The sequence below is a fragment of the Microtus pennsylvanicus genome, chromosome 12 (assembly GCF_037038515.1).
Source record: "Microtus pennsylvanicus isolate mMicPen1 chromosome 12, mMicPen1.hap1, whole genome shotgun sequence".
In the NCBI taxonomy this organism is placed as follows: Eukaryota; Metazoa; Chordata; class Mammalia; order Rodentia; family Cricetidae; genus Microtus; species Microtus pennsylvanicus.
In genome coordinates, this window is record NC_134590.1 from 66,471,635 (window position 1) to 66,484,907 (window position 13,273).

At 55.5% G+C, this 13,273-nt stretch overlaps 1 protein-coding gene across 7 annotated transcripts in view; it reads right to left on the minus strand.

Annotated features, from left to right (window-relative positions):
* Emid1 (EMI domain containing 1) overlaps positions 1-12,663 on the minus strand; it is a 50,826-nt gene extending 38,163 nt beyond the window's left edge. For 5 of the 7 annotated variants that reach the window (XM_075944211.1, XM_075944207.1, XM_075944208.1 and 2 more), the window contains exons 1-3: positions 12,524-12,663; positions 5,041-5,154; positions 4,613-4,716 (exon numbers count right to left, since the gene is read on the minus strand). In XM_075944211.1, coding sequence (XP_075800326.1) covers positions 4,613-4,716; positions 5,041-5,154; positions 12,524-12,624 — 319 coding nt within the window. In that variant the 5' untranslated portion in view covers positions 12,625-12,663. Of the gene's footprint in view, positions 1-4,612; positions 4,717-5,040; positions 5,157-12,523 lie in introns of those variants that run through there. The other 2 variants (XM_075944209.1, XM_075944213.1) reach the window with 2 other exon arrangements.
* Positions 12,664-13,273: the final 610 nt, after the last annotated feature.

Sequence of the window (13,273 nt, forward strand, 5' to 3'; positions counted from 1 at the left end):
AGAGGAGGACCAGGTGGGCTGGGTTCCGACCCTTCCCCAAACTGGAAATGAGGAAGAAGCAGTTTGGGGGTCTCTGGGCTCCCTCAGCCCTGTGACTTTTCCTGCGATAGAGCAGAGCTGGGGGGAGGGGCTTCCTGGTTCACATCTGACTCCCCAGGCCCACATGGCTTGGTGACCACACAGACCACACGGCCACGGCCTTCCTCGCTGGGTCATGTCTCCTGTGTGAATTTACTTTGCAGATGTAAATATTTGCTGACTGCCAGCCGGTGGCCTAAGTCAGGGCTTAGGGTCAGATCTGGGGCTCTGAGCTCTAAGAACCCTCCGGCCCAATGAGGGGGCCTCTAGGAAGGCTTGCTATGTTCCTGGCCTGGTCAGGGTGGGTGAGTTTCATTCATTATATGCCCACTCTCTGCCAAGCCCGTTCCAGGCACTGGAGCTGAAGGGTCACACTGGCAGTGGGGCCAGCTTAGTCAGCCTCCCCTCGGAGCACCAAGGTGGTCACAGGCAGACCAGCTAGCCACAGTCAAGGCCACAGGGTGCAGGGAGGAAGCCAGTGTGGCACAGGGTGAAGGGTGTGTGCGTGAGAAGCTGGGTATTATGGGAACGTAGGACGGCAGTGGCCTGCTGGATTAGCAGGGAGGAGGGGCTGGCTGAGCATTCTAGACAGGAATGGGAGTGGACGGGTGTTAGAAACGGGCGGGATGACAGAATATTTAGCCCTCGGGACTCTGAGCCTATAAAGCAGAGGCTTGGCTCTGTACCTGGCACCTGGCTGGCATAGGCAGACATAGAGAGTGGAGAAGCTGAGGGGCCCTGGAAGGGCGTGGCCACACCCTGTCCCACATCTGCTCTGAGGCTTTGAGGCCGTGGACTCTTAAGTGAATGTCCACCTCTGGTTTATGGCGGGGACAGGGGCCGTGGAGGTTCTAGGAGACAGACATACATATTGGAAGACAGTGAACCGAAGAAGAGAAACAGAGGCCACACGTCTCTGGGGAACCCATGAACAGAAGAGGGTGAGCCCCAGCTTCTCCACCTTTCTGTCTGGGGATGCTAAGGCCAGCCTCACGGCATCCCACCCGTCTGAAGCTCCTCGGGGAGTCGTCAGCTGTGCTACAGCAGAACTCAAGCCTCACTCCGGAGCTGGCTTGACCTGGCTTTCTCTCTGAGCCTCACTGTGGTGACAGAGGACAGTTGATGGCTTTCCTTCCCCACGTCACTGTCATTGCAGGATGGGCTGAGACAGGATGCCACTGGAGAGAACCGGGTCACCATACTTACGTACTGTGTGACCTTGTGCAAGACCCACACCCTCTCTGGGCCTAGTTTTTATCATCTGGGATTGGTGGACAGTAAGTCTTCAGGGAGTCCTGCAACAGAGTTACGGAGTGAAAGGGCAGGGAAGGGCAGTTCCTCCCTCTGCACAGGTTTAGGCACTGACCCCTCTTCCAGCCAGGGCCCTGGCACTGTGCCAGCTCTCTGCCTGCCCTGCCTGTGTAGTATATTTTGGCTTTGGATCTTTCTTATCCATTGTTTCCACAAGTAGGCCATTTTTAGCCATATTGCCTCCTCCTAAAATCTGGAAGGACCAAAAGATGGGCGAATCTCAACCCTGGCTCTTTTATGCTGTGTGACCCCAGGCTGGTCCCTTCCCCTTTCTGAGCCTCACAATCCCCATCTGTAACATGGGACCCTCATGGTGGCCATGAAGAATGTTACTGTCACAGCACGGACGTCCCCTTTCCATATGTGAGGAAATGGGTCCCTGTATCTGCTGGGTCACCATGGCCACCCCCAGCATAGGCTGCAGAGAGGAGAGGAAGATTTATCTGGAGTATATGAAAAATGCCAGGCACAACTGTCCACTTTTTTGTAAATTCTGGAATAGCAATGTTTCCCTTCCTCTGTAGCTGGAAGTGAAGCTCTGGGACCCAGGGTCATGTCACAGCTATGGGATGGCCACAGGAGCAGCCAACAGCAGGGGAAGCAGCTGGGGGAAGATGGCCTAAATCCAGCTGTGGGAGGAAGGGCAGAGCCCACGGTGAGCCAGCAATGTCCCCACACCTCCCAACTCCCGTGCCCACAACAGTTTTCCAGAATATTCGGACCGGGCCTCTCTTCTCCTTAGCCCTCCTATCTCATCCGTCACCGTGAAGCCTGACACCGCCTCACCCCAGGAACACCTGGGAAAACAGACTCCATTCTCAAACTCAACATATCACGGGTGGGGACCCTGAGGCTCGGATGCACCCGACAGCCTGGTGCCCTTTACTGACACCCCCACATACACTCCATTTTTGTTTTGTTTTGAGATAGGGTCTCACGATGTATTCCTGGATGCTAGAACTCAGAGATCCGCCTGCCTCTGCCTCCCGAGTGCTGGGATTGAAGGTGCGCACCACCATGCCCTGTCCTCCCCACTCCCCACTATTGAAGGTGCGCACCACCATACCCTGTCCTCCCCACCCCCTACTATTGAAGGTGAGCACCACCATACCCTGTCCTCCCCACCCCCGAGTGCTGGGATTGAAGGTGCGCACCACCATACCCTGTCCTCCCCACCCCCCACTATTGAAGGTGCGCACCACCATACCCTGTCCTCCCCACCCCCCACTATTGAAGGTGCGCACCACCATACCCTGTCCTCCCCACCTCCACTATGAACAGGCACAGCGCTCAGACTGCAATCCTCCAGGCCGGGCTCTTGCATAATGCCTGGGGGGTTCTGAGCTAAAGGTTCCACAGCCAGTGGGTGGTGAAGCTGGCTTGGCCAGGAAACCCCAGGTACCTGGTGCCCAGGGGACTCTGAAGTCCCCACAGAGACAGCAGAAAGCATTGGAAGTGGTCTGGCACACAGCCTCCAGTCTCTGCCCCCACAGCTGCTCTATCCTCACCTGCTCACCAGGGCCCCGGGGACACAGTAGCCATTGTCTGATAAGGCCTCACCCGACCTCCCACATCTTGGGGTTTGCCCACAGTACCCCTGTGGTCTCCTTGGCAGCCGCCCCCAGCAGCTGGCTTTCCTTTACCCTTGGGGCCCTTCCATCTTCTCTGCTGGTGGGGAAGGCACTGGTCCAGGCTTCTACCCCTCCCATACTGACTGCATGGTTCCCTCAGCAGGGGTGTCTGATCTAGGGCTTGCTCACCCCGTTTCTCTGCAGCTCCACTTGAGACCACTGCCTCAGAACTGGCAAATCTTCTCCTGTGTCAGCTCATGCGAGGGATGGAACCCAGAGCTTTGCATATGCTAAGCAAGCACTATGTCACTCATAATGGACCCTGGGCTACAATCCCACCTCTCTGCCTTCAGTTCCCCATCATGAGTTGGGGGAGGGCGGCTTCACTCAGCTCCTCACTCCCCTGAGGCAGAGCCCCACTTTCAATGTCCCTGTTTGCGCTAAAGCCAGCGCCTCAGGTTTTGGGCCACTCTGTCCCCAATAGGAACAAGCCTGGGTATGAAGTTCTTTATCGTCTCAAACCTGCTGCTGTGAGCTCAGCCACGCAGTGAAGCAGGCAGCAGCACAGGAGGCAGGAAGGCCCAGGGAGAGCTGCAGGCTCCAGCACCGAGCCACCCCAAGCTGAGCACATACAAGGGCAGTGTGTGAAAGGGTCCCTCTGGATGGGACACATTCTGCACATGGGGAACACAGATGACTGTACCCCAAAGACCCAAGACAACAGAGCCAGGGAGACAGCATTTCAGTCCCAAGTCTGCCACGTAGCTCTGGGCACCCGCGACTTCACAGGGTCTTAGACTCTTCTGCCACAGGGTGGGAAGCACTGCCCCCCTTTCCTAGCTGGCTCAGATAAATGATCTAGGCTTTGCTATCCTGTGGGGACATCTGGATGATCTCCCCAGTGCAGAGCTTGGATGTTGAACATCCCATAAGCTGAGATGCTGAACCTGTGGTTCTCAGGGCAGCACTATTAGTGGACCTTGGAAAGGCTGGGTCCATGGGCTGGGGATGGAGCTCGGCTGGTAGAATGTTCGCCCCACACACATGAAGCACTCGGGCATGGTGGCGCACACCTATAATCCCAGCACTCGGGAGGCAGAGGCAGACAGATCTCTGTGAGTTTGAGACCAGCCTGGTCTAAAGAGTGAGTTCGAAGACTGAGAAACTCTGTCTCGAACTCCCCCCGCCCCTGCAAAAAAAAAGAAAAAAGAAAGTTCAAGACTTACCTGGGCTACCAAAAACTCTATCTTTGAAAAAGGAGGTGGGGCCCAGCAGGATTCTTTTAGGCCAGAGAAGTGCACTTACAGGGGCACTAGCACCCAATCCAGCCCTTTCTGCGTCGGCCGTGAGATGTACTCCTTCCCACAGGCCCAACGCTCTAAGACCAACCAACCAGTCGGGCTGGAAGCTCCAAATGTGAACCAGAATAAACCCTATTGCCATGTAAACGCATTGCATGAAGTATTTTGTCCTAAGACAGACGTGTGGAAAGCTGGCTCACACACGTTAGAAGAAAGGCCTTGGGATGGTATGACTAGAAAGAGTGAGGCCATCTGGGCCCCTAAGAGGCCAGCCGTGACCATGAAGGGGACAGAAGGCATCATCTGGACGGGAGGCACTTCACAAATGTCCCAGGCCCCAGGCTTTCCTACCTTCCTCACAGGTCACCCCCGAATGTCCAGGGCAGCACCTCCATTCGCGGGCGGTCACTGTCTTGTATATCACTTTGTATGTGGGCCTCACCACCGTCCTGTAGCTGAGAGAAAAGCCAGGAGCGCCAGCTCAGTCTTCCACCAGCTTTCCCGCTCTCCTGTGATGTCGTCTTCCATTTCCACCCTTGAATTTAGCTCTTTACTCACCACCACGGCCACGGACTAGCCTGCTCCTCACTGTGCAGTCAGAGCTCTAGCACGATCCTCCGTGCAGAGGCCCTGAAGTTCCCCCTACACAATGCTGCCTTTGTCTCACCTATCCCGAGGCCCCCCGACTTCCTGGGTACTCCATGCAATCACTCAGGTCTTAGCCCGTGCTGTGCCCCAACGAGAAGAGCCAGTTCCTTCCCCACCACAGTGCCACTCACCTGCTCCCAGGGCAGCCCATGGGCCACGGGCAGCTCTGCAGCACTCGCTGGAGGTAGGTGCCATTCTGCACATGGCACGAGACAGTGCGGGTCACCACGTAGGAGCACCAGTTCCTAAGACAGACCCACAGAAAGGAAGTTCAAATGGCAGGCCCAGGACTCCAAGCAGATCTGTTCTCCAGAGCCCTGTCTCCAGGTAGGGAGACCCCTGGGTTCTGTGTCTTTTAAGTGTGGTAGCTACAGAGCCTCTAGTTCATAAGAAAACTTAATGAAGCCGGGCGGTGGTGGCGCACGCCTTTAATCCCAGCACTCGGGAGGCAGAGGCAGGCGGATCTCTGTGAGTTCGAGACCAGCCTAGTCTACAAGAGCTAGTTCCAGGACAGGCTCCAAAACCACAGAGAAACCCTGTCTCGAAAAACCACACACACACACACAAAAAGAAAACTTAATGACCCCCATGCTAGGGACTCTCAGGAGGCCTCAGGGAATGAGCTACAGGGGCAAGATGGAGCAGGGCATGATCATCACGGCTCTGCCTCACCTCTGGTCTCTAACATTGAGTTTCTGCCCCCCCCCACCCCGTCCCCTGCCGCCCGTTGAAGCCTTTTAGAAAGAAGCATACCTTTCCAAAGTTATTTAATCTTCACCTGTTTCTTAGGAAAAACATTTCCAGTCAGGGATTAAGAGGCAAACCCTGGGGTCAGCTGGCACTGAGGCTAACAACCACCCACTGAGAACACTGGAGACTCCAGAACCTCGGTCTCCCCATGTGGGAAGTGGCCCTTACGTCAGGGTGCAAGAACTTCAGTAAAGGAAGAATTCCTCACGTGCCTCAAGTGTCACAAGCAGGCTCCCATCAGGGTCTGTGATGGACAAGCACTCGGCCCCAGAGGCGGTTTGACAAGCATGGCTTATCTTAAGGTTGCGCACACACAGGAACACGTGCACGGAAGCGGAGCGCGGGCTAGGCTCTTTCCCTCTACTTTATTTTTCTTTGTTTATTTAAGACAGGATCTCATTAGGTATCCCAGGCTGGCCTCAACAATCCTCCTGTCTCTGCCTCCTAACTCTGGGACCACAGGCATGCGACATTTTCCAAGCTCCTGCAGTCTGGAAGGGCGCTTGTTCCGTAGCTTTGGGCTGTGTGTGAGAGCCGGTTCTCAGGTTAGCCTGCTGAGGCCTAGCCTTCTGCCATGGTCTTGTAGCTGCTCAAACTAGTGCCAGGTTTGAACCATGCCCAGCATTGTGACGACACTCACTTTTCTTGCTCCTGTCAAGCCTGACCATCCCATCCATCAGCTGGGATGGGATCCCAGCCTGGACCTCTCTCCCCTTGGCCAATTCCAGGGAGGCCCAGAGGATGAGGGCACTTCCTCAGCCTCACAGACTAAAGCTTTCTCTTCCTTGTAGGTGGAGTGGAGCTGGGGCAGCTGAGTGGGGGGTGGGGACTGCTGGACTGGTGCAGGGAGGGGACAGGGACATTCCAGGTGCTCAGTAGCCCTCAGCCTTGCCTGGGGTCAGGAGCCCAGAGCAATTTGTTGGGGCTCAGGAAGGAGGAGTTGGTGTCAGGTGGCCTGTCTCAGTCTGGGCTATCTTCCCTGCAGACTACTCTTCACGGCCTTGAGCCCAAGGTCAGCAGCTTCCCAGGCTGAGGCCTTCACAGAGCCACGAACCATGTCTCAACCAACACAGAGCGGATGAGAACCAATGACTCTGGAATCAAAGGCCAGGCCTGGCCAGCTACATTCTTGGGCTCAAATCTGACTCTGTGCCCCCAGCTTGGTGACATGTTGTCTTCTCTTCCCAGGGTCTCAGTTTCCTCTCTAAAATGGAAGGACGTCTTTCTGGCTTAGTAGAGAACCATTTAAATACCCATAGCATATAGTAAGCCCAGTGTGTGCAATTCGGCATCTTGACGGGTCAGTCATCTGTGCTTAGAACATTGCATCCTAGCTCTCCCACGGAGGCAACACGAGCCTCAGTGAGGCAGTACCTGACCTCTCACATGGCATCCATGGACGGGGACAAGCACAAACCAGCGACCTAACTCTATATGCTAAGGAAGGTAGGGAATAGAGGGTTAACCACAGCAGGCTCTGAGCATCAGGAAGAGAGAGGAAGCAAAGGAGAAACATGGTTGGCTCCATTCACGGCACTCCTTAGATGGTTGTGGTGGCTTGACCTGCATTGTCTGTGCTCTGGAGCCTGAGGCTGAGAATTGGTTGGCTAGCCCAGGTGACAACGCAAGACTCCCACCTCAGAAAACTAAAATATAATGGCAAATGGCTCAGCTGCAAATGCCTGATGTTGAATCCTTGGAACCCACGTGAGGGTAGAAGGGGAAAACCAACTCTCCAAAGTTGTCCTCTGACTTCTACACATGTGTGACACACACACACACACACACACATACACACACATACACACACATACATACACACACACACGTACACACACACACAGACACATACACACACACATACACACACGTACACACACACATACACACACACGTACACACACACACACGTACACACACACACGTACACACACACACGTACACACACACACGTACGTACACACACACACACGTACACACACACACCCGTACACACACACACGTACACATACACACACACATACACACACACGTACACACACACGTACACACACACATACACACGTATACACACACAGACACAAACACACATACACACACACACGTATACACACACATACACACGTATACACACACACACACGTATACACACACAGACACACACACGTACACACACACACGTATACACACACACACATACACACGTATACACACACACACACACACGCTGTGGACAGTCTAAGATCATGCCCTCTGTATGTTTCCACACAAACAGTGTCATATAGTCTCACCATGCACACCCGTGCACACACACATACACACACACACACACACACACACACACATACACACACACACGTACACACACACACACACGTATACACACACACACATACACACGTATACACACACACACACGTATACACACACAGACACACACACGTACACACACACACGTATACACACACACACATACACACACGTATACACACACACACACACACACACGCTGTGGACAGTCTAAGATCATGCCCTCTGTATGTTTCCACACAAACAGTGTCATATAGTCTCACCATGCACACCCGTGCACACACACATACACACACACACATACACACACACTGTGGACAGTCTAAGATCATGCCCTCTGTATGTTTCCACACAAACAGTGTCATATAGTCTCACCATGCACACCCGTGCACACACACACACACACACGTATACACACACATACACACACGTACACACACACACACATACACACACACACACACACACACACACACCCGTGCACACACACACACAAACTGGCAGAGGCAGGCTCAGCAGGGCTCACATGCATTTGAGCTTCTGGGCACGGCACACCCAGCCATGCTCTACATGCGTGAGAATACCCCTCCCCAGCTGTGAATGAGGCAGGGGCAGTCCTAGAACTGTGGAGACTCACAGTGTTCCCAGTTATTTGCCACATGCCAAACTCTGCCTGAATCTCCTGTGTGGACACTTGGAGCAGTAGCTGACCAGACATTTTATACAGGAAGGGATACTCAAGCCAGGAGGAGTCCAAGGTCAGCGGCAGCTGCCTCCACCACCTGAAGGAGCAGAAGCCCAAGCTCCGACCTCGCCCACTTCCAGGCATAGCAGGAGGTTTGACTTGGTTTTTTACATCTTATTTGTGTGCGTGAGCATGTGTGTGTGTATATAATTGTATGCATTCCTATGTATGTATGTGTGCATGTAAGTATGGATGTGTATGCATGTATGTGCACGTACATTTGTGTGCGCATGTGCAAGCATATTGTATGCATATGCATGTGTGTTCATATGCATGTGTCTGTGTGTATGCCAAAGTGTGTGAATGGAGGTCAGAGGTCAACTTGTGGGAGTCGGTTTGTTCTTTAATGTGGGTCCTTGGAATTGAACTCTGGTCATCAGGCTTGGTGGCAAGCACCTCTACCTGCTGAGCCATCTCAGTGGTCCCTTTAAGCTTTTTGCAAAGCATGTATTGAATACGGTCTCTGCTTGCCATGGAGCTCAAAGTTAACCATGACTCCACATTGTCCTGCAACCCCTGTTGCTTCCATCCTCAGTGCTGCTCACACCTACTGAGCACTCACGGGCCAGGCTGCCCCTTTTCCACTTCTGTTGTTTAGGATCTATTTGCAGAGCTCCACTCCCTTATTCTGGCAATTCCTGTTCACCCTTCAAGGTCCAGCCAAGACTGAGGTCTCCTCAGCCACTTACAATAGCCCTGAGCTATATTCTCTCCCATGAGACGAGGGCATAGGTAAGGACAAAGTCCATACAGAATTCAACTCAGGGATGTTTGTTGAATGACTGTGTGACTGAGAACACAGTAGCCTGGGCAGAGAAGTCAAGACCCAAGGCTTTCAGAGAGAGAGACATGCAATCAATACTCAGACACCCTGCCGTCTCTGAGGACTGCCTTCCCTGAGGTGTGGCCAGTGATAGAGATGCCCAGAGGCCAGGTAAGGCTGAGAGGTGGGTCGCGGGTAGGGCTGGGAGGAGACAACACATTTCTTCCTGGTCCTCCACCTCTGCCCACTCAGCACCTCCAGAACCTCCAGAGGCCACTGAGAGGGGCAAAAAAACAGTCCAAACCAGCTCATCCTGGCCCCAGCGGCCAGCCCAGGGGTCCTCCCAGATGTCCTCCCAGCTGTCCTCCCAGTGGACCTGCGCACCCGCCTGTATGGAGTGGCCCGGGGACTTTGTCTCCTCAGGGCTCAGGGCTGCGATCCTGAATAGCGATAGGAACTAATCGCAGAAGGCAGCCAAGCAGGCCAGGGGCCAAGGGCCGTTATGAAAAGGAGAGGAAAGAACTGAGACAGGCCGGTGGGGGTGGGGTGACAAGAGCCAGAACCAGAACCGCACCGGGGTACAGCTCCAGTCCTGTGATGTAGTTTCCTACAGCTGTCAGTGACCCTGGGACATGGTCCCGCCTGGCTTGGACCTTGCTATGCCCATCTGCAAATGGGGAGAGCAGAGCAGCTTCCTTGCAAAGTGCTCCATGAGCCCTACCTCTGGGGACAGTTCCTCCTGGCCTGAGGTGTCACAGTCAGCCGTCGCTGATGACAACCTAGTAGGAGGGGCCAGGACATCAGCATCATGCTGTCTTCACAAGGTTCTACAGGCCTGGGGTTAGCCATGTGGTCACAGAACTGGCATCTGTGAATGGCTGGAGCCATTCAGAGAAACGGGACTGAGGCTGGGAGGGATGTCACAGGGGCAGAAAGCAATCCTACTAGGTGGGGGATAGGGACTGGCAGCAACAACAGGTTCCAAGGTGGCTCTGCACAGCCCCTGGACACCCTAGCTGTAGGGGGCCCGAAGTCTCACCACATTCCTGGGGTTGGGGGTGGCCCCTTGGATGCCTTCCCAGGCCACCCCCTCCTCAGGCACAAAGCCTCTTTTCTGCCTTCCGTCCCTCAGCTGCCAAGGGGTGCCTGGGGCGCCTGGCTGGGAGTGAAGGGAGGGCTGATCGGGCGCGACACCCCCATGCTGTCTCCAAGATGCTGGGACAGGGCCATGGGGGGGGCCCTGGCAGCCGAGGACCTCAGTTAACTCCAGTTTGAGGTCCCTACCCTACTTAAAGTTTGTCACAGTGGGGATCCACGTACGTGGCCAGTACTGGTTTTCACTCTCAGAACAAACCTTCAAACACAAGAACAGCAAAAGAGGAAACTGAGGCTCGTGGCCATGGTCTGGCCCTGTGTCTATAAAACGGGGGTGAGGGCACAGCAGGAAGGGCTTTGTGACCCTGACATTGTGACTGCAGTCTGTACAGAGATGGAGGAACAGACCCCAGTGAAGGCCAGAGACCTGCCCACAGGCAAAGCTCCCACACAGGACGCCCTGCGGCTCTGGGCTGGCTGGTGGGGAATATGGCCATAAGCTTTCTCTTCCATCACCCCGTCTGACCCTGGAAACCCCAAATTCCTAATCCCTCTCAAGTCAGCATCTGGGATTCTGGGGGCTTGCTGTACGGGCTCGCACAGGTCATCTCTGTACCTCTGTTTCTCTAAAAAACAGACCATAAGAGAAGGAGCCTTGGATGGCAGCTGGGGAAGGTTCTAGAGGCACCAGAAGTAGAGGCTGGCACACAGTAGGTGGTGCTGCGACATCTGCCACACGGCTGTCCCTATGCCTCTGCCACTTCTGCCCTCTGAGTCTGCTCATGTCACCTGCTCCCGGGGACCTGCTGGCCTCTGACCACCGAGAAAGGGGAATTTCTGAAAGGAATGAAAGACTGAGGCCGCAGGGGGCCGGGGCCCTGGAGGCTGGTGAATAGGCTGAAAGGACTAAGAGGCCCGCTAGTCCACATTGTCTGTCCCGGAGACAGAAGCAGGGACTGCAGGCCGAGCAGGGGCCAGAGCAGGTTCAAATCCTGCCATCAGGCCCAGGGGAAGATGTGAATCCCAGCCTTTTCACTTACAACACACGAGGCCCCATCTCGGTCATCACCGGCCTCAATTTGCTCCTCTACTGAATGGGGGCAGGTTTTCCTCCATTCTTCAGTCCTGAAAGACACCATCTAGAAAAGGCCCCGCAGGACCCTGTCCTGGGAAACACTCCACAAAAGCCGGCTGAGAGTCACAGGCTGCTGGAGTTCCAACCAAATGCCAGGTCCCAGGGGAGCCTCTGACACTGACCCACTGTGCAGACTCCACCCCAGTCCTTCCTCCAAGCGAAATAAATAGCTGGGGCACTAAAAAAAGTCAGCAACAGGGAAAAGGGGAGGAGATCCCTGAAGCGCCAGGCCCACAGAAGTCCTGAGGGGCTTTGGTTACAGTGCCATGGGGTTTATCTTCTGGGGGCTCTGGGATCTCAGGGGAGGAGTAGGGGAGGCTGTCTATCCTTTCATACACGGGTAGGTGAGCGGGTTCTCCAGAGCACCGGGCGCCTAGGTCTCCGCCCCCACAGTTATGGTATGGGGATGAGAGATGGAGCCCCTGCTCCAGTCTCAGACTGCCACCAATGTGGGAGACAGGTCCCTTGCTCCAGTCCCGGGATTGCACGGAATTGAGGTCAGGTCCGCGTCCCGGTGTTGCAAGGAGCTGGCTGGGGTCGGGTCCCTGTACCAGTCCCGCGTTTGCACGGAATTGAGGTCAGGTCCCTCTCCCAGTCCCAGTGTTGCAAGGAGCTGGCTGGGGTCAGGTCTCTGTCCCAGTTCCAGCGTTGCAAGGAGCTGAAGTCCTGTTCCCTGTCCCAGTCCCGGGATTGTTCGGAGCTGGGGTCGGGTCCCTGTCCCAGGCTCGGGGTTGCTCCCAGGCTCGGGGTTGCACGGAGCTGGGGTCCAGTTCCCTGCCCCAGTCCCGGGATTGCACAGATCTAGGGGAGACTTACCTGCGACCCGAGAACCGGGCGCCCGGGACGCTCCACGCTGCGCCGCCTCCCGGGAGCAGGAGCCCGAGGCAGAGCAGTGTCCAGGCCCGCGGACCGCCCATGCTGTCGTCCCCGCCGCTGCCGCGGTCGCGCAGAGCCGGTTCCGGGCTGAGCAGGGCGGGGGCGCTCGGCTTCGCCCGCCCCTCGCCCCCCGCCCCCGCCAACCCGGAAGCCGCCCGCGCCCCCGCCAGGACGCCCTCCAGGTGCCCACCTGAGCCACAGACCGGGAAACCAAGGCTCTGGCCGCGGTCCCCCCAAGCTGCCAAGACCCGAACCCACCACTCCTGAGTAATCACGCCCGGAGGCACTTCGCTCTGACATCTTTGAGGAACCGGGTTCCCGAAACATGCAGGATCCGCCCATCGACCCAACAAAGGCTTCCTGAGTTGTGCCATTGTCCCGGGCATCTCACCCCGCATATCCTGCCCTGACTGAAGCTTTTCATCACTCCATGCTGGGCGGGCAAAGTTGTCCAAGTTACAGATACGAAACCCAGGGCCCAGTGTCTCTGTTTTACAGATGGAGACCCTAAGACCCAGAAAGATGTCACCTACCCAGAGCGAACACTCTGGCAGTGACTGGCAGAGTAGGTCCTAGGGCCCCAATCGCCGCAGCTCAGTGTTGGGGCCACTTAAGCACATACATAGTCAGCATTAGTGTGGGCCTCAGTTTCCCATTTTGTAAGGACTGGCTGAGAGTGGAGGGTACGGG